This window comes from Gracilinanus agilis, chromosome 2, assembly GCF_016433145.1.
Source record: "Gracilinanus agilis isolate LMUSP501 chromosome 2, AgileGrace, whole genome shotgun sequence".
Taxonomy (NCBI): domain Eukaryota; kingdom Metazoa; phylum Chordata; class Mammalia; order Didelphimorphia; family Didelphidae; genus Gracilinanus; species Gracilinanus agilis.
Window position 1 is genome coordinate 689312683 of NC_058131.1, and position 17702 is coordinate 689330384.

General features: G+C 45.4%; 1 protein-coding gene across 1 annotated transcript in view; it reads left to right on the forward strand.

Annotated features, from left to right (window-relative positions):
* ADAMTS7 (ADAM metallopeptidase with thrombospondin type 1 motif 7) overlaps window positions 1-17702 on the forward strand; it is a 176291-nt gene that overhangs the window by 66744 nt on the left and 91845 nt on the right. The window contains exons 5-9 of the mRNA XM_044660286.1: window positions 141-337; window positions 8859-8942; window positions 9993-10117; window positions 11657-11806; window positions 15796-15939. Coding sequence (XP_044516221.1) covers window positions 141-337; window positions 8859-8942; window positions 9993-10117; window positions 11657-11806; window positions 15796-15939 — 700 coding nt within the window. The remainder of the gene's footprint in view (window positions 1-140; window positions 338-8858; window positions 8943-9992; window positions 10118-11656; window positions 11807-15795; window positions 15940-17702) is intronic.

Below are 17702 nucleotides of genomic sequence, written 5' to 3' on the forward strand. Positions count from 1 at the left end.
TCTCTCTCTCTCTCTCTCTCATCTCTCTCATTTTTCCTCTCTCTCTGTCTTCTCCCCTCTCTGTCTCTCTTCTCCTCTCTACCCCTCTCTCTGTCTCTCTATCTCTCGCTGACTCCCACTCTCCCCTTCTCCCCATGCAGAGTCTCCTGAGAAGTCTGAGAAGAGGCGGGAAAGGTGGGAGCAAAAGCAGCATCAACAGCAGCAGAGACGACGTCTGCAGCAGCGCTCCATCAGCAAGGAGAAGTGGGTGGAGACCCTGGTGGTGGCCGACACCAAGATGGTGGAGTACCATGGCTGGGACCATGTGGAGAACTATATACTGACAGTTATGAACATGGTAAGGGCTGCTGGAGTCGGTGTTTGTCTTCCTGGCTGGACTGTGCCCTGAGACCTTCCCGATCGTTCCATCTGTGACTCTTAATGTTGTGTTCATTCATTGAGTTTTCTAATTGAGCGCTGTCTGTATACAAGGCTCTTGGTTTGGTGCTATGATAAAAATAGTGTAGGACACAGATCTGACTCTCGAGGAGGAAGTTCTGGGATAGTTGAAGAGATGGTTCAAGACTTGTACACAGCTGATTTGGATGGCCATGCTTAACCATTCCCTAACTGATGGGCATCCCAGTTCTTTGTTATATTGAAGAAGGCTGCTAAAAATATTTTTCTCTCTCTGGGTTATTTTCCTCTTTTTGATCTTTTTGCGGGTATAAGTCTAGTACTTTCAACTCTCTCATGTTACAAATGAGGAAACTGAGGCCCAAGACTGGCTTAGTGTCCCAAAAGTACTACGGATCTTAGGTGGGATTTCAATCCCAAGTCTTGCTGACTCTGGGGCCAGTGGTTCTCTTTTTCATATCTCACTCTCTTAAGACTAAGTCCCTAGAAGGCAGCTGGGTGACTCAGTGGATGGAGAGCCAGGTGTAGAAGATGGGAGGTCCTGGGTTCAAATCTGACCTCAGACACTTCCTAGCTGGGTGACCCTGGGCAAGTCACTTCACCCCCATTGCCTAGCCTTTTCCACTCTTCTGCCTTAGAACCAATACATAGTACTGATTCTAAGATGGAAGGTTAGGATTAAAAAAAAAAAAAAAAAGACTTGAGTTCCTGGGCTACTTTGGTGGGGGAATTTCCTCTTTGGGAACTCCCAACACAGGAGCAATCTCAGGTCTACCCCGAACTGTACCGGAGATGCTAAAGACCAGTGTTTGGGGCCTGCCCTGAGAGACACGAGTCCTGGAGTCATTCTCTTCTTGTTTCTGCTCCTAACGCACCGAGGGCGAGTGAACTGTCCCTGCCTCAGGACTCAGCCTCCTTTCCTGCCTCAGAGGACCAGCCTCCCTGCTCTTCCTCCCCCGCAGAAGCGGTCTCGGACTCGCCGGAGAACCATTCTCCTAGACTTGTCGACTCATTCGGCCTCTCTTTGCACCGTGTAGTCTGTTTTTCCATGTAGCTGCCCATGATGAACTGGCGGCAGCCCCTGCCTCGGGGTTTGGACTCCAGCTGGGTAATTACCTGGCTTGTTTCTCTAGCTGACTGCCGCCTGACTTCCTCTTCCCGCTGCCTACCCCAGCCCGGGGCCCTGGCACCAGCGCTGTGGCAAATGCCCTTGGCCACATGCAAAGAAAACAGTTCCTCCCCCCTCCTTCTTTTGGCAGCGGACGGTGTAGAGACGCCTCTGGACGTGCCCGCTTACATCCAGGACCAGGGGGCGTGGAGAGAGACCGGGATTCAGAGGCAGAAGGCCTGGGCTTACATTTTATCTCAGCTGGGTGACCTAGCATAAGTTGCTTTACCTCTCTGGACCTCATTTTCCTTATCTGTTAAAGGAGGAATTTGTAAGCGCTGAGGCTAGGGCAGGGGTGATGAGGGAAGTTAGGACCCATTCTCCTTTAGAGCTGGACGGGCCTTTAGCCATCCTCTAGTCCGGTCTTCTCATTTTACAGAAAAGGAAACTGAGTTAGCGAAGTGACTCTTCCAAGATTATGTGACTAATTAGTAGCAAAGCTAAATGTTGAACCTAGCTCCACCGATGGGAGATTCCGCGTTCAAATCTGGCCCTAGACATCTATTAGCTGAGTGACTTTGGGCAAGTTGGTTAACCCCGTTTGCCTCAGTTTTCTCATCTGTCAAATGAGCTGGAGAAGGAAATGACAGACTACTTCAGTCTCTTTGCCAAGACAACTCCAAATGGGCTCATGAACAGTTGGGAATAGCTGAAAAATGACTCCACGGCTACTCATTATTCCTAGTTTTCCTCTCTGTGGCCAAGGACGATAGTTCCCCCTTCCAGATGGCAGCCCTCACCGTTGTCTCAGACATCTGGGGAACGGTGGGTCCCTTCAGTTGACTTTAAGGAGGCCTTTGACCTCTTCCTCCCATGAGGCTCCTCTCTCAGGTGCCTCCCCAGGAAAGTCTGCGTCGGACGTGGGACTTCAGACCCGGCTTTGTCCAGCAAAAGCCGAAGGATGTTTCCTCCTCCGGAGTGCCCTGTTGGCCACCTTTGTGGCTCTTCCACCTCTTTCCTCTGGAACCCCTTGTTTCCTTCAAGCTCTGGCACCCGCTCCCACGTGAGACCTTTTCTCATCCCGCCTCCTCTGTGGCACGGATGGGACGGATGGCAGATCAGAGCCATCCCTGAAAAATGGATTTGCTCCAATTAGATCATCAGACCCCAAGGGCAGGAATGGCCCGGGTTCAGTCCTTGTGTCCCTTGTGCTTCCCGTGGCTCCAGGTCTCCAGCAGGTGCTCCATACAGGCTTATGGCCAGATTGGTTGAGGTGATAATAATAATAATAGCTAGCATTGATAGAGTCCTTGAGGGTTTGCAGCGCACGCACCAAATATTACCTCATTGGATCCTCACAACAATGCCAGGTGCTAGTCTTATTCCCATTTTACGGTTGAAGAAACTGAGGCAGCTAGGGGTTAAGTGACTTAACCAGCTGTCTGAGGCTGAATTTGAAAATCAGATCTTCCCGATGCAGGTCTCGCCCTCTATCTACCGGGCCACGTATCTGTGGTGCCAAATTGGGACATCTGTATTTGCCATCAATATGGAATTTGACCGGGGTTAAGATATAAGCCAAAGGAGGGCTCTTCATGGTGGTGAAATTCCAAATGTTCCTTTTGGCAGCTGACATTTTATTTCTGTACCCAAGCCCTGAACCCTCCAGTATGACACGTCTGACTGTGAGATGTGTGACTCTTATCCCTGAGATCACCGGCTGTAGAGGAAGTTCCTGACTGTGGGATTTTTTTAGGCTAACCACTGAACTCAATGTCTATAGAGGGCTCTCCCATTTGTGGAATATGCTAATCAACTAATCAATGAATTACTCAATCAATCAGTTAATTGCCAGCTGCAGAGGAGGGAACAAAACCCCCAGCTTGTGGTCTGGGACCAGCCAGCCCTACCACCTTCTCTCAGGGATGCCTCTGTGGACACCGTCCTGGCATAATCAGCCCTAACCCAAACCAGCTGCTCATTATAAGGCTATTGTGTGACTCCAATGGGCTTGCCTTTCTACTTAATCTTCCCTTTGTTGCCAATGAAAAAACTAATTGGAATCTAATTGGCATTTAGACTCCCCAGACCTGGCTTCACATTTCTAAATGTCACCAGCAAATTTGCTTCAGGGATCTCCAGAGTGTGCAAGCCCCGCTCCCTGCATCGGGGCGAGACAACGGACCACAGCCGCCTCCACCAGCACGATTCCTTGTCATCCAACCCCCATCGACTGCTTGGCTTCCCAGAGAATCTCTTCTGCATCTTGGGAGCTTGACTTCCTCCCCGTAAAGAAGGGATGGTGGGAAACTCCTGATCGGGCTGATTTTTATTAACAGAATTTGTTTACAAGCGTCTCAGTCCCTCCCTCCTGGAATCATAGATCATTATCTTCCTGTCATCATCTAATCCAGTGGTTCCCAGACTTTTTTGGCCTACCACCCCCTTTCCAGAAAAAATATTACTTAGCCCCCTGGAAATTAATTTTTTTAAATTATAATTGCAATGAATAGGAAAGATAAATGCACCTGTGGCCATCACCGCCCCCCTGGATTGCTGCAGCACCCACCAGGGGATGGTGGCGCCCACTTTGGGAATCACTGTTCTAATAGATAGATGGACAGATAGACAGACAGGCAGATAGGTAGATAATCTATTAATTATATCTTTCCATTTTCCAGTTCATTCTCTGGAGGTAACATTCCCAAGTTATTCTTCAATGATTAAATCTGTAACTGTGTGTAATATTCTCTCAGTACTACTCATCTCGCTGTTTATCATCCCAATGAGTTCTTGCCAAGATTTTTTTTTAAATTAGCCTGCTCATCATCTTAAGGCACAGTGAATAAATGTTTATTAAGAATAGTAGATTGACAGCTGATCTTAAGCCCTGGCTTTGACACGTAGGAGTTGGGTGACCCTGGGCAAGTTATTTAACCCCTTAATGCCCCAGGCCAAAGGTCTCAAGTTCAAATAGAAACAGGGGCCACTAGACTAAAAATAAGGATCCCTGTGGGCCACATAATTGTTTAGAAAAACTACATATGTTTATGGATTTTTTACTAATCCCTCAACATATTAAAGTCAAATAGGAACTACATTTTAATCTGATTCGGGCCACACTGGGCAGTGTTGTGGGCTGCTTGTGACCCGTCAACCATATTTTTGATGCCTCTACTTTAGACCATTTTCTAAGTTTAAAATTTGCAGAGAAATGCTGGCTTTTGTGAATAGAGAGTTTTCTCACTTGGGAGTCTCCATACTTGGAAATTGTAGATCTAGTCCTTCCCCTGCCATTCGCCATTTTCTCTCAGCCAATGGGCATTTTTTTCAACCCTTCTCTTTTGTCTTAGAATCAGTACTGTGTATTGGTTCCAAGGCAAAAGAATGGGAATTGGGTAGGCAGTGGGAGTTAAATGACTTGCTCAGGGTTACACAGCTAGGAAGTGCCCGAGGTCAGATTTGAACCCAGAACCTCCCATCTCTATGTCTGGTTTTCAATCCAGTGAGTCAACTAGTTGCCCCCTTAACGAGCATTTATGAAGGGCCTTCTATGTACCAGGCACTGAGTTAAGCAAAGAGGATTCAAAGAAAAGCAAAAATATAAAACCAGTCCCTGCTTTCCCAGAAGATCCATTCTAATGGGAGAGACAACCTGTAAATAACCAGTTACATACATGTGTACAGGCCCAGAGAGTAGGTAGGAAGTCGGCTCACAGGGTAAGGCAGGAGCGCGAAGGAGACCAGGAAAGGCCTTTGAGCCAAATCTTAAAGGAAGCTGCCAGGAGTCCCTGCATGAAAGGAGTTTTCCTTTTATTGAGGGAGCTGAGACATGGCATGTACAGACGAGCAGCCACATGGTAGCATGTGTGAAGACAGAGACTCAGACCAAGTTCTCCAAGAAAATCTGAGGACGGAAGAAGATGTGCTTCCCAGTGGACCCTACAGCCCGTGATTCTGGGTGTTGGCATCTAGGCTGGCCCCTGGGGGAATGAATGATCTGGACACAGGGAGATGAGGAGAGGGAGAGGGAGAGACAGAGAGACAGAGAGACAAAGAGAGAGGGAGAGAGAGACACAGAGAGACAGAGACAGACAGAGTCAGAGACAGAGACAGAAAGAGTTAGAGAGAGACAGAGAAAGAAAAAGAGAGTCAGAGAGTCAGAGACAGAAAGAGAGGGAGAGAGACAGAGAGAGAAAAAGTGACAGACAGACAGAGACAGAGGCAGAGAGAAAGAAAGAGAGAGACACAGAGACACAGAGAAAGACAGAGACAGAGAGAGAAAGAGAGAGATGGATGGACAGACAGACAGACAGAGGGGGAGAGAGAAAGAGACAGATAGAGACAGAGGCAGAGAGAGAGAAAGAGAGACAGAGTCAGAGAGAGAGAGACAGAGAGAGACAGAGAGAGACAGAGGCAGAAAGAGACAGAGAGAAAGAGAGAGATGGATGGACAGACAGAGAGGGAGGAAGGTGGGGAGAGAGAGAGAGAGAGAGACAGAGAGAGAGACAGACAGAGAGAGACAGAGAGAGAGACAGACAGAGACAGAGACAGAGACAGAGACAGAGACGGAGAGAGAGCACGCATTCTAGCCTTGGTGGAAGGGACAGCCTACCTTTGAGTGTACAGAGGAGAAACTGGGAAATAGCTAGTAGTTTAGCAGGGCTGAAATGTAGAGAGTGAAAAAAAACAATGTGAAATAAGGCTGATGAGCTAGGCTGGAGCCAGATTATATGGGAGAACTGTAAATGCTAAAGAGCTCTGGCATCTCATTGGTACTAGGGAGGCACATAAGGTTTTTGAGTGGGTGAGGGAGAATGGTTACAGATGCATTAGGAAGATAATTTGAGCACTAGTGTGGAGAATAGGCTGTCTACATAGAGCTGGAAGGGACCTTGAAAGATATCTAGTCCAACGATACAATAACCCAGTGGAATTGCTTGTTAGCTCTGGAAGCGGGGAGGGAAGAGGGGGAGGAATCATGAATCATGGAACCATGGAAAAATACCCTAAATAAAAATATTTTTAAAAAAGAAAGGTATCTAGCCCAACTGCCTCATTTTATAGAAGAAAATACTTGAGGTCTTGAGAAGACCCTAGAAGGGACATAAGAAGCCGTGGAACCCAACCTCCTGGCTTCCTTTGAGCCCCAGGGCTGGCTCCCTCCAGCAGTCTTACCTAGGCAAGTAACAGTGAGCCTCAGTTTCTTCATCTGTGAAATAAGGATCACAATATCTCCAATGTCAACCTCATAGGGTTGTTTGATGCTCAAGTGAGATAATAGACAGACCGCCCTTTAGAAACTTTATCGATGTCTGAGGCCAAAGTCCCAAGTCCAGGCACTCCCCAACTTTTGGTAGACAAGAAGTATTCTGGGAACGGTTCCCTCTAGGGAAAAGACAAATGAACTCCCGAGACTAACAGGCAAGAGAAGCCAGTTCACTCCCCATTCTCCCTCTCCCAGAAGCTTGCAGAGTTCTTTCCAAGGCTCAGTGGAGCTGAATTCACAGTCCCTGGGGTGGGGGGTGGGGGGCGACCTGATTCATGAAATGATAGGATGGAGAGTCTCAAAGATCGGGTCAGGCTGAGACGCTGAACTGAAATGAGCAAGATGCAGTTTCACAGGGATAAATGTCAAATCGGGCATTTAAGATGCCTTTAAAAAAAGAGCGCATAAATATGATGTAGGAAAGTCCAGACTTGGCTTCAGTTCATGGGGGGAAAGACTTGGGGATTTTAGCTGACCAAAATGACTGCTAGGAAAAAAAGACAATATAATCTTTCAAGAGAGCCAGCATTTGTTTAGTGTGGGCTCTTCCCATGTCTCAACCCTACCCACTCCCTGGCTTTGGGCTCAGAATTGCCTTGGCAGTGACTACTTGTGTGAGCTTGGAAAAGTCACCAGTTTTCCTCATCTGTGAAATGAGGAGATTGGACTGTCCAACTTCAAGCCCTAAATCTGTAATCCAGCGATCCCAGGAAGGCAGAGTCTCTGCCATCTGTCGTCTCTGGGTAGACAGGATTTATAATCATTGTCCAATAGGTAGCTCATACATATATGGAACGTATCGCTTCCATGTATGTGATCTTTTAATTCATAGTTTTATACTTTTTATATTTGTAAAATTTATTTTATATCTATATATTTTATTTCTGTAGGAGAATAGTAAAAGGACTTATATATGAGCCTGAGCCTAGTTGTCTACAACTTGCTTTTATTTTAAAATATATAATTTCAGCATCTGACTCTCAAAGTTGTCCTGCTTATCTGTGATTCCTTTAACCGTTGCCTCAGTTTCCTCATCTTTAAACTAAGGGTAATAAAAGTACCTACCTCCCAGTGTTGTGAGGATGACAAGTTAATACTTATAATGTATTTTGTAAATCTTAAAGCATTACATAAATGCTTTATTATATTATTATATATTATGTTATATATAATATATATATATTATTATTTTAGTTTGATTATATATTTAGTTTGATGACCAGGGGCAGGTAGGTGGCTCAGTGGATGCAAAGCCAAGACTGGAGACAGGAGGTCCTGGATTTAAATATGACCCCAGACCCTTCCTAGCTGTGTGATACTGGGCAAGTCTTTTGGCCCCTATTGCCTAGCCCTTGTGACTCTTCTGCCTTGGAACCAATTCTTAATATTGATTCTAAGACAAGGTAAAGATTTAAAAATTCACTGACCTTTTTTTGGGGGGGGACCCTATCTCTGATTCCCCTTCTCTTCATCTGCCTCTCCCCTAAATGATTAAAACAAAGAAAAGGAAAACAAAATCTTGAAACCAAAATGCAAAGTTGAACAAAATCAATGCCCACATTATGTGTATATGTGAAAAAAATAGGCCTCATTTTGTATCTGGAGTCCATCGCCTCTCTGTCAGGAAGTGGGCAGAATTCTTCATCTGGTCTTCTGGAAATCATGGCTAGTCACTGCATTGATCAGTCTTTTTAAGTCTTCCAAGTTGTTGTTTTTTTAACTATATTAATTGTTCTCCCATTTGTATTCATTTCATTCTGTATAAGAGTCTTCCTAGGTTTCTGTGGAGCTGCCCCCTTTGTCTTTTCTCATGGTACAAAAATATTCCATTAGATTCGTATGCCATAATTGTTCAGTCGTTCCCCAGTTGATGGCTCTTCCCTCTCTGTGTGTCTAATTCTTTGCTATAAAAAATGGAGCTGCTCTCTGTATTTTTGCACACTCTTCCTCTTCCTTTCTTTCAGCTCATTGGGCTAGAGGCCTTCCAGTGGTGTCGATGAGTCGAAGAGGGGCTCTGGCTTAATGACTTTGGGAATTGCCTTTTTCTATTGAGTGAGAAATGCTCCTTCTGTTTCTTTTGGACAGGTGGCCGGGCTCTTCCATGACCCCAGCATTGGGAATCCCATCCACATCTCCATCGTACGCCTGATCCTACTGGGAAAGGAGGAGGTAACATTTAGAGGCTCTGATGCCTGCCTGCCCCTTCTGGAAGCTCAGGGTCTACCTTATGGCAGAGTCCAAATTTGAACATTTGCCCACTCTGTCTCCTTATGGCTCGCCAAAATGAATCCCTTAGGGCTACAGCAAGTAGGTCCTTAAACAGTAGGGTATGAGATACATTGAAAGACCTGCCTGCTCCAAATTACTCTTTATTGGCCCCAAATTTCTTCTAGGTACTGTTCTTTTTGACTCTAGAAGGGTCCTGCTCAAATTTCCATCCATTACCCAGTTTGTGTAATACTTAAATCCAACAGTACAAATTACCCAGCTATGGTGGAAGGATCTTGGGAAATGAGACAAAAACCAGGGTTGGAGGGAAGGGAGAGTGGTATTGTGAAAAAAAAATCATATTTGGAGCCACAGAGTCTGGGTTCAAATCCTAGCTTTGCCATTTACTCCTTGAATTACCTGGGTCAAGCTACTTAATTAGATGCATTTCCTCATCTGTAAAATGAGGAGATTGGTTTAGATAGACTTGAAGGTCTATTCCAATCCAAATTGATGATATCTTTTTTTAAACCTTATATCTTAGAATCAATATTGATTCTAAGGCAGAAGAGCAGTAAGGGTTAGGCAATGGGGGTTAAGTGACTTGCCCAGAGTCACTTAGCTAAGAAGTGTCTGAGGTCAGATTTGAACCTAGGACCTCCCATCTCTAGGCCTGGCTCTCAATCCATTGAGCCATCTAGCTGCCCCCTGAATTGATGATATCTTGATGGAAAGAAAGGAACGAGTCAGGTCCTCTTGCCGTGTCTTAGCTCTATTGGCTAGGAAGCTTCAAGGGTCACTTGAAGAATTATACCTGGGAAGTCTAGGTTTGTAAGGGTCCCATGGCCAGGCAGGGGCTATCAAAGAATGCCAGACTTTGGAGGGAGGAAATCTGGGTTCTAGCCCACTGTGGCCACCAGACAGGCCATGCTTCAACTCTGGACCTTTTCTGAGCTTACTTTACCACCCAGGGGAAGTGAGTGCCTCTGAGCAGCTCATCTCTTTTCTCAGGAGGATCTCAAGATCACTCATCATGCAGATAACACTCTGAAAAGCTTCTGCAAGTGGCAAAAAAGCATCAACATGAAAGGCGACAGTCACCCGCTGCATCATGATGTGGCCGTTCTGCTGACAAGGTACTGGAGTAGGAGTAGGGGCTGGAGGGTGGGCAAAGCCCATTTCCAGCTGGTATCCCAGCAGCTTCCTCAGAAAGTCCCTTAACCTATAGGGAAATGGTATCCGTGGCCCATGGAGAGCTTACGGCATGGCAGGGGCGAGAGAGATTCTGCTAACAGGAAGCCCTTCCTCTAATGAATGGGGCATCTCTCTCTCTGAGAGCTTCTCTCCTTAGGGAGCTCCCAGTCTGATGGGGGAGGCATGAACCCTGCCTTCAGGGAGTTTTCAGTCTAATGAGGGAGAGAGATGCGCGCCTGCCTCATCCTCCAGCAGCTCAAAGTCTCTGGGGGGATATCTGTGTCCTTCTCTCAGGGAAATCTTACCTTCTTCTGATCAGTCATGTAGAGAGTTCCTAGACTGAAGAAGCCTACAGACTGGCTGCTCTTGGAGACCACAGCAGGCAGCTTCTCTCCAGAATTCCCCAGATACAAGGAGGAGACCTAGATTGGTCCTCAGTCAGTTAACAAGCATTAATTAAGCCCTTCGGCTGAGAGGCCCTGGGCTAAGCAGTAAAAAGCCTTTACCTTCAAAGAGTCCTCATTGCTAATGAAGGAGATGACACAAAATTAACTAGATTTAGGCTAAATATATACAGAATGAGTGGAAGGTAATGTCTGAGGGGAAAGCTAGGAGGATAGACAAGATAATGAGGAAGATGGCTGTGAGACAAGAAATGAAGAGGAGGAGAAAAGGGGGAGCTCTTAAATAGCCTCTTTTGTCTTGGTGAAGTTGAGGCTTCAGGGAGAGGATGAGGGAAGTGGGTGCCATGGGAGGCTTGAGGAGAGATCAGAAGATCTGGAACAACCCCCATGGAGAGTGGGATATCAGTTCAGTTAGGGAGGAATAGAAAGTTTGCCTTGCTGCAGTGAGGGCCCAGTTGAGATTAGATAACAAACATTTGTCATTGACTCAGGACCGGAATCATGATTCCCTCCAGATCGATTCAGCAGCAGATAGCTAGGCACGAGTGTCCATTTGGAATCATCCATTGACGTTGGGACATTCGGAGTAATCTAGGGATGTAGTTTTTGAAGACACAGAATGAGAGAACAAGGGATTCAAAAGGGGAGGGAAATATCAAGGGGCAGTGATTGATCAAGGAGTTGATGTCGGAAAGGAAGATGGTGAAACGCTTGGATATCTATGAGCAAGATGGTAGAAGTATTTTGATTATAATTATTGCTATTTAACAATTGAGGAAACTGAAGCTCAGAGATTAGCTGATTTGCTTATGGTTGTAATGAGGATCCCAGTGGGAACCTACAGCCCGGCCTTTCCATGTGTGAAAGTCAGTGCCCTCCTCAGTTTGCCAGCTGTGAGCTCCTTGAAGACTGGGGCTGTCTTCTCCATACACATAGCAGGGCCCGTGGTGCTTACCTCAGTATCTTGTATACAGCAGGGGCTCAGTCAATATTTATTGAGTGAATTGAAATTAATTGAGTTGTCTGTTAAATAAAAAGAAATTAATTGAGTTATCTGCCTTTTTGTCTGTGCTCCAGGAGAGATCTCTGTGCTGCCATGAACCGGCCCTGTGAGACATTGGGCTTATCTCATGTGTCAGGCATGTGTCAGCCCCACAGGAGTTGTAACATCAATGAGGACACGGGTCTCCCTCTGGCCTTCACTGTGGCCCATGAGCTTGGACACAGGTATCTACCTCCTATCTACAAATGACCATCTTGGGAATGAATAGGAATGTTCCTCTTTCCATCAAGGAGTTTCTGCTCAGCTCGAGGCTGGATTAGATGACCTCTGAGCTCACTTTTCATCTCTGAGATCCTATGATTCTGCTACATAATAATGATGATGATGATGCTATAGATAGGTGATAGATGGTTGGGGAGATAAATAGAGATGGATAGATGATAGGTAGGTGAAGAATGGATAGATGGGTGGATGATAGAAGGATGGATGAGTGATAAATAGGTGATGGATAGATAAATATAGATGGATAAAGGATGAATGATGGATGGATGTAAATAGATGATGGATAGATGGAGAAATAAATATAGATGGATAAAAGATGAATGATGGATGAATAGAAGGAAGTATGGAGAGAAATAGATGACGGATCAATGGAGAGATAAATATAGGTGGATAAAAGATGAACATTGGAGGGATGATAAATAGATGATGGATAGATGGAGAGATAAATATAGGTGGATAAAAGATGGATGATGGATGAATAGAATTATGGATGGATATAAGTAGATGATGGATAGATGGAAAGATAAATATAGATGGACAAAAGATGAATGATGGATGAATAGAAGGAAGTATGGGTAGAAATAGATGATGGATCAATGGAAAGATAAATATAGGTGGATAAAAGATGAACAATGGAGGGATGATAAATAGATGATGGATAGAGAGATAAATATAGGTGGATAAAAGATGGATGATAGATGGATAGAAGGATGGATAGATATGAGTAGATGATGGAGAGATGGAGATATAAATATAGATGGATAAAAGATGAATGATGGATGAATAGAAGGATGGATGGATATAAGTAGATGATGGAGAGATGGAGAGATAAATATAGATGGATAAAAGATGAATGATGGATGAATAGAAGGATGGATGGATACAAGTAGATGATGGAGCGATGGAGAGATAAATATAGGTGGATAAAAGATGGATGATGGATGGATAGATATAAGTAGATAATGGATAGATGGAGAGATGGATAAAAAATGGATGATGGATAGATAGAAGGATGAATGATAGATAAATACATGATTAATAGATGAAGAGATAAGTGAGATAAGTATAGATGGATGAAAGATGAATGATGGATGGATCAAGATAGGTGGATGATGAATGGATAGATGGATGGATGATAGATGACAGATAAATAGACAAATGGATATTTATTTATAAATATATATGTATATATCAATATATAAATATTAATAGATAACTAGATAAGAGATGAATATAGTGTTTATATGACAATTTAAGGTTTGCAAAGCACTTTATACATACAATCTCCTTTGGTCTTTGTATAAGTCAGGAAGAAAGGCAGTAATTAGTGAATTCTAGGCAAAGAACCCCAAATAGGAAGGTAAAACAGTTTATCTCTGAGCCAAGAAGGCAGTAGGTACTCCCATGGCCCTCCCTACTGAAGGCACTAAACTCTCCTCTAATCTGAGGTGCCCTAGAGATGGTTTATAAAAAAGGAGGTCCCAGATTCTTTAATCTCGCCCCTTATGCCATGATTCTGTTAGAAGGAAGGAAAATGAGAGAGTCTGGCCAGCCCCCTCCCATCTCTCAGAACAGGGCAGCTCTGGGGAACTAGTTTGCTGGTGCCTCTCCCTCTGTCCCTGTGATGCTGTGCGAGTCTCTAGGAGATTTTGTTCCTTGTGCTCAGTGTCACAAGGTCAGGAGCACCTTCTGATGGGGCCCGCTTGTGCCCACGAGCTCTGGACTCCTGGAGCTCATTGTCCCTGAGATTCTAGCATCTTTTGGGGGGAAAAGTCAGTCCTCCCAACCTGGCTCCTTTTGAGTTCCCTGAACTGCTGTTCTTCTCCCACATTCCTCACCCACAAGGGATTCACTTTCATCGCCTGAGCACGTTAGAGATCCCAAACGGAGTGTCCATGGGCTCCAGTCACCTCTGATCCCAGAGTTTCTGTTCTGTGACCCACACCAGTGAGGTGATTGTGTCGGGCCATGGACCTCCCCTCTGTGTCCCCAGATGCCTGGGGAGTGATTCATGTTTTCATTTTACTAAACTCGAGTCAAAGGTCATGAAATCCCTCTTCAGGGGCACAGAGGCGAACTTTGGCTCTGGATTTGTCAATTTACTGTCAAAAGGATTTTTCACAGATGTTACAAGGAGTTTGGGAACAGAGACCTCTTATCGTTCAGTCGTTTCAGTCATGTCTGAATCTCTGTGGCCACATTTCGGGGTTTCTTGGCAAAGATACTGGAGTGGATTGCCATTTCCTTCTCTGGCTCATTTTACAGATGAGAAAACTGAGACAAACAGGTTTAACTGATTCTCCCAAAGTCACACAGCTAATAAATAGCTGAGGCCAGATTTGAACTCTGGAAGATGAAATTGCCTGACTCCAAGCCTGGCATTCTCTCTCCTGCACCACCTAGCTGCCAGCAAAGATCTAGATGAGAGTTAGAAGACCCTCTGAGGCCACCTAGTCCAAGTTTTTTGTTTTCCAGTTGTGGAAACTGAGGCCCAGAAAAGCTAGGGGACTCGTCCAGGGTCCCACAGATAATAAGCATCAAAAATGGAAGTTGAGTCTAGCTCTTACAACATTAGGACCAGTGCTCTTAAAGAGGTGTGTGGCCTTGGCCAAGTCATTTCTTGCTCTAGGAATTAATTTCCTGATATGTGGCATGAGGGAATGGATATAGCTGAAGTGAATGAAGCCCAGAAACTATGAGAACATCATTGAGTTCTGGATTAGGTAGTAGGTGATTTGGATCTAAAATGTCTGTGAGCTCCTGGAATAATGGGAATGATTCTCATTTTTTTGTGCTGGGAAAACTTGAGCACTGGAGCTCCCTCACTCAAGTGACCTTCTGGGTTAAACTGTGATGGTTCATTAAATCAGACCCTACCAGTTGGGGCTTCACCCCTGGAGACACTAGGTTGGCCCAAAGTTCACTTTTGAGCTAGCAGTTCCCAAATTTCAGTGGACCGGGATGTTGTGAGCAAGTTCATGGTCCAAGGGAGACTGTCCATAGGATGGTTGATCTTTGAAGAACCAGCTGTCTTCTAGCTAGAGTACTTGGAGGACTTAGAGCAAAACAATTGACTCGAGGCTAGTTATAAGACATTCTTATTTATTCATTAAAGTAGGTCCTCTCAGAGCCTTTCCTAATTACACTTACTTTAAGAACTCCAAAGAAATAATAATGCAGTGAAAACCCCCTATGAGGTTAAGCTTTTCCCTAGCACAGTCTAAATTAGGGAGGCTTTCATCTAGATTGACAAATCAGTAGGAATAAACCTCTGGTCAAAGTGGCCACAGCTGGAGCCAGCTGTGGGCAGCTATTCTTTCCATGTGGTGAGGCAACCTCCTAGTTCGTGGTCTTAGATGACCCAAACCTGTAACGGATTGTTTTTCTTTTTCCTTCTTTCATGTATTTCCCTCCCCATCTCTATCCTTCCCATCAAAACTAGAGCCTAATGGGAGAAATGGGAGAAGGAAGAGTTCTCTTTATGGGGTGTGTGTGTGGGGAATGGGGAGCAGATACCAATCTGCATATCAGGAGGGACTTTCCTCATCTAGGAGTTCCCTATAAATGAAATCACAGATATAGTCCTTTCTCCATAAACCTCCTAACCTTTCCCTTCCATCTCAGAATCAATACCGAGTATTGGTTCCAAGGCAGAGGAGTGGTAAGGGCTAGGCAGTGAGGGTGAAGTGACTTGCCCAGAGTCACACTGCTAGGAGGTATCTGAGGGCAGATTTGAACCCAGAACCTCCCATCTTAGGTCCAGTTCTCACAAGTATTTTTTTTAAGCCAGTTGCCTGGTGTCCCCGCCGGGTAAGAGCGATCCCCTTCCTGGACCTCCATCCCTCTTGCTGTGTTTTGGTGAAGGGTGAAGCAATGGGGCTGGAGGTCCGGCTGCTCACCCGTCCCCTCCCGGGCCTGTGTTCTTATGCAGTTTTGGGATTCAGCATGACGGAAGCGGCAATGACTGTGAGCCCGTTGGGAAAAGGCCTTTCATCATGTCTCCACAGCTCCTGTATGACACCTCGCCACTCACCTGGTCCCGCTGCAGCCAGGAGTACATCACCAGGTTCCTTGAGTAAGTGCTCCGTGCCTTGTCCCCGCGGCCCCACTCTGCGCCTCGGAGGGTGGCCTCGTCGCCTGCTCTACCGCCAACACAGGGCGCCATCTTGATTTTTCTCAGCTGAGGGGGATGGCGGCTCCACCTTTATTCTTTCCTTGTTCCAGGAGAGGGAAGGTTAAACCATCAGGGATTCCATTTGGTCCAACAGATATTCATGAAGGACCTACTCTGTGCAAAGGCACCATGTTGGGTTCTAAGACACAGACAGAAAAGGGAAGTCGCTTTCCTTACAAAGTTTACCTTGTACCGGGATGACGTGGGGTGGGGAAGGCGTGGAATCCAGCCCGGGGCAGGTGAATGAATCCAAGATCATCAGAGGAGGGAGAAAGAATGAACAGTTATGGCACAGATGGGTGGCTCAGGAAGAGTGCCAGACCAGAGATGGGAAGTCCTGGGTTCAGATCCACAAACCACTTAACCCCATTGCCTAGCTCTTAACATTCTTCTTCCTTGGAACCAATCCACAGTATTTATTCTAAGAACAAAGGTAAGGGTGTTTATTAAAAAAAAAAAAAGAACAGTTAAGGGGATAAGAGAGGGCTTCATGGAAGAAGGTGGCATTTGAGCTGAGCCCTGATGGAAGCTAGGGAGGCTGAGAGGAGGAGGAGGAGGAAGTGAATTCCATGTGTGGGGAGCAGCCTGTTCAAAGAGATGGATGGAGCATAGGATACCCAGAACAAGAACAGCCAGCAGGGCAGTTTCACCGAATTGGAGAGTGCCTTAAAGGCGAGTTGAGACAAGAAACATTTCGTAAGTCTCATTACATCCCAGGATAGAAATACAAGCAAAAAAAAAATAGCCCTGCCTTCAAGAAGCTTACATTCTAATGGGGGGAGACAACATGGGGCAGGAATGAAGGATGTGGAACAAGATCTCTTACCCTCCATGAAGTGTCTGCAAACCCAGTCTGTGGAGGGCCTCAAACACCAGACCCGGGAAGTGGCCATTTATCCTAGAGGCAGTGGGAGCCACGGAAGGCTTTTAAGCAAGAAAGTGGCATGAGAGTTTGGTTATTCAGAACATGAATGGGAGTACCCCAGATCAGAAGCTGCCATCAGCAGGCTTCTTGGTCGAGCAGGAATCTAGTAATGGAAAATGGGACAAATGGAAATGGAATGGGACTTATGGAAAATGGGAGCTTATGCTTACTCTAGAGCATCCATCTTACTATGTGAATATTGAATGAGAGAGAGAGAGAGAGAGAGAGAGAGAGAGAGAGTCTGTGTGATGGGAAGTATGGAGGGGTGGGAATCCTTTTCTGGTTCCATAAGAGATGCAGAAGTTCCGTAGCTAAGGGGACCCATGGACTGTTCTTTACCTAAAAAACTGTCCTGTTCTATCTTGCCTAGATAAAATAGCTTAGAATTTAAGGTCCTGTATGAACTGAATTAGAGTGAAGGAAACAAAGTCAGAAAAACAATATATCCCAAATGCAACAATATTGATGAAAAGAACAATGACAACAAAACCCAGAATGGGCCAAGCTTGACTCTTAAAGATGAGAAAATGCATATCTCTTCCTCCCTCCCTCCCACCCTCTCTCTGTCTCTCCGTCTCTGTCTGTCTGTCTCTTTCTCTGTCTCTCTTTGTCTGTCTCTGTCTCTCTGTCTCTGTCTCTCTTTCTCCTCCTCCCTCTTTTCATGACTTTCCCCTCTCTGTCCTCTCTCACTGATCTCACTTTCTCTTTCTTTCTCCCCCATCTCTCTCTCTCTCTCTCT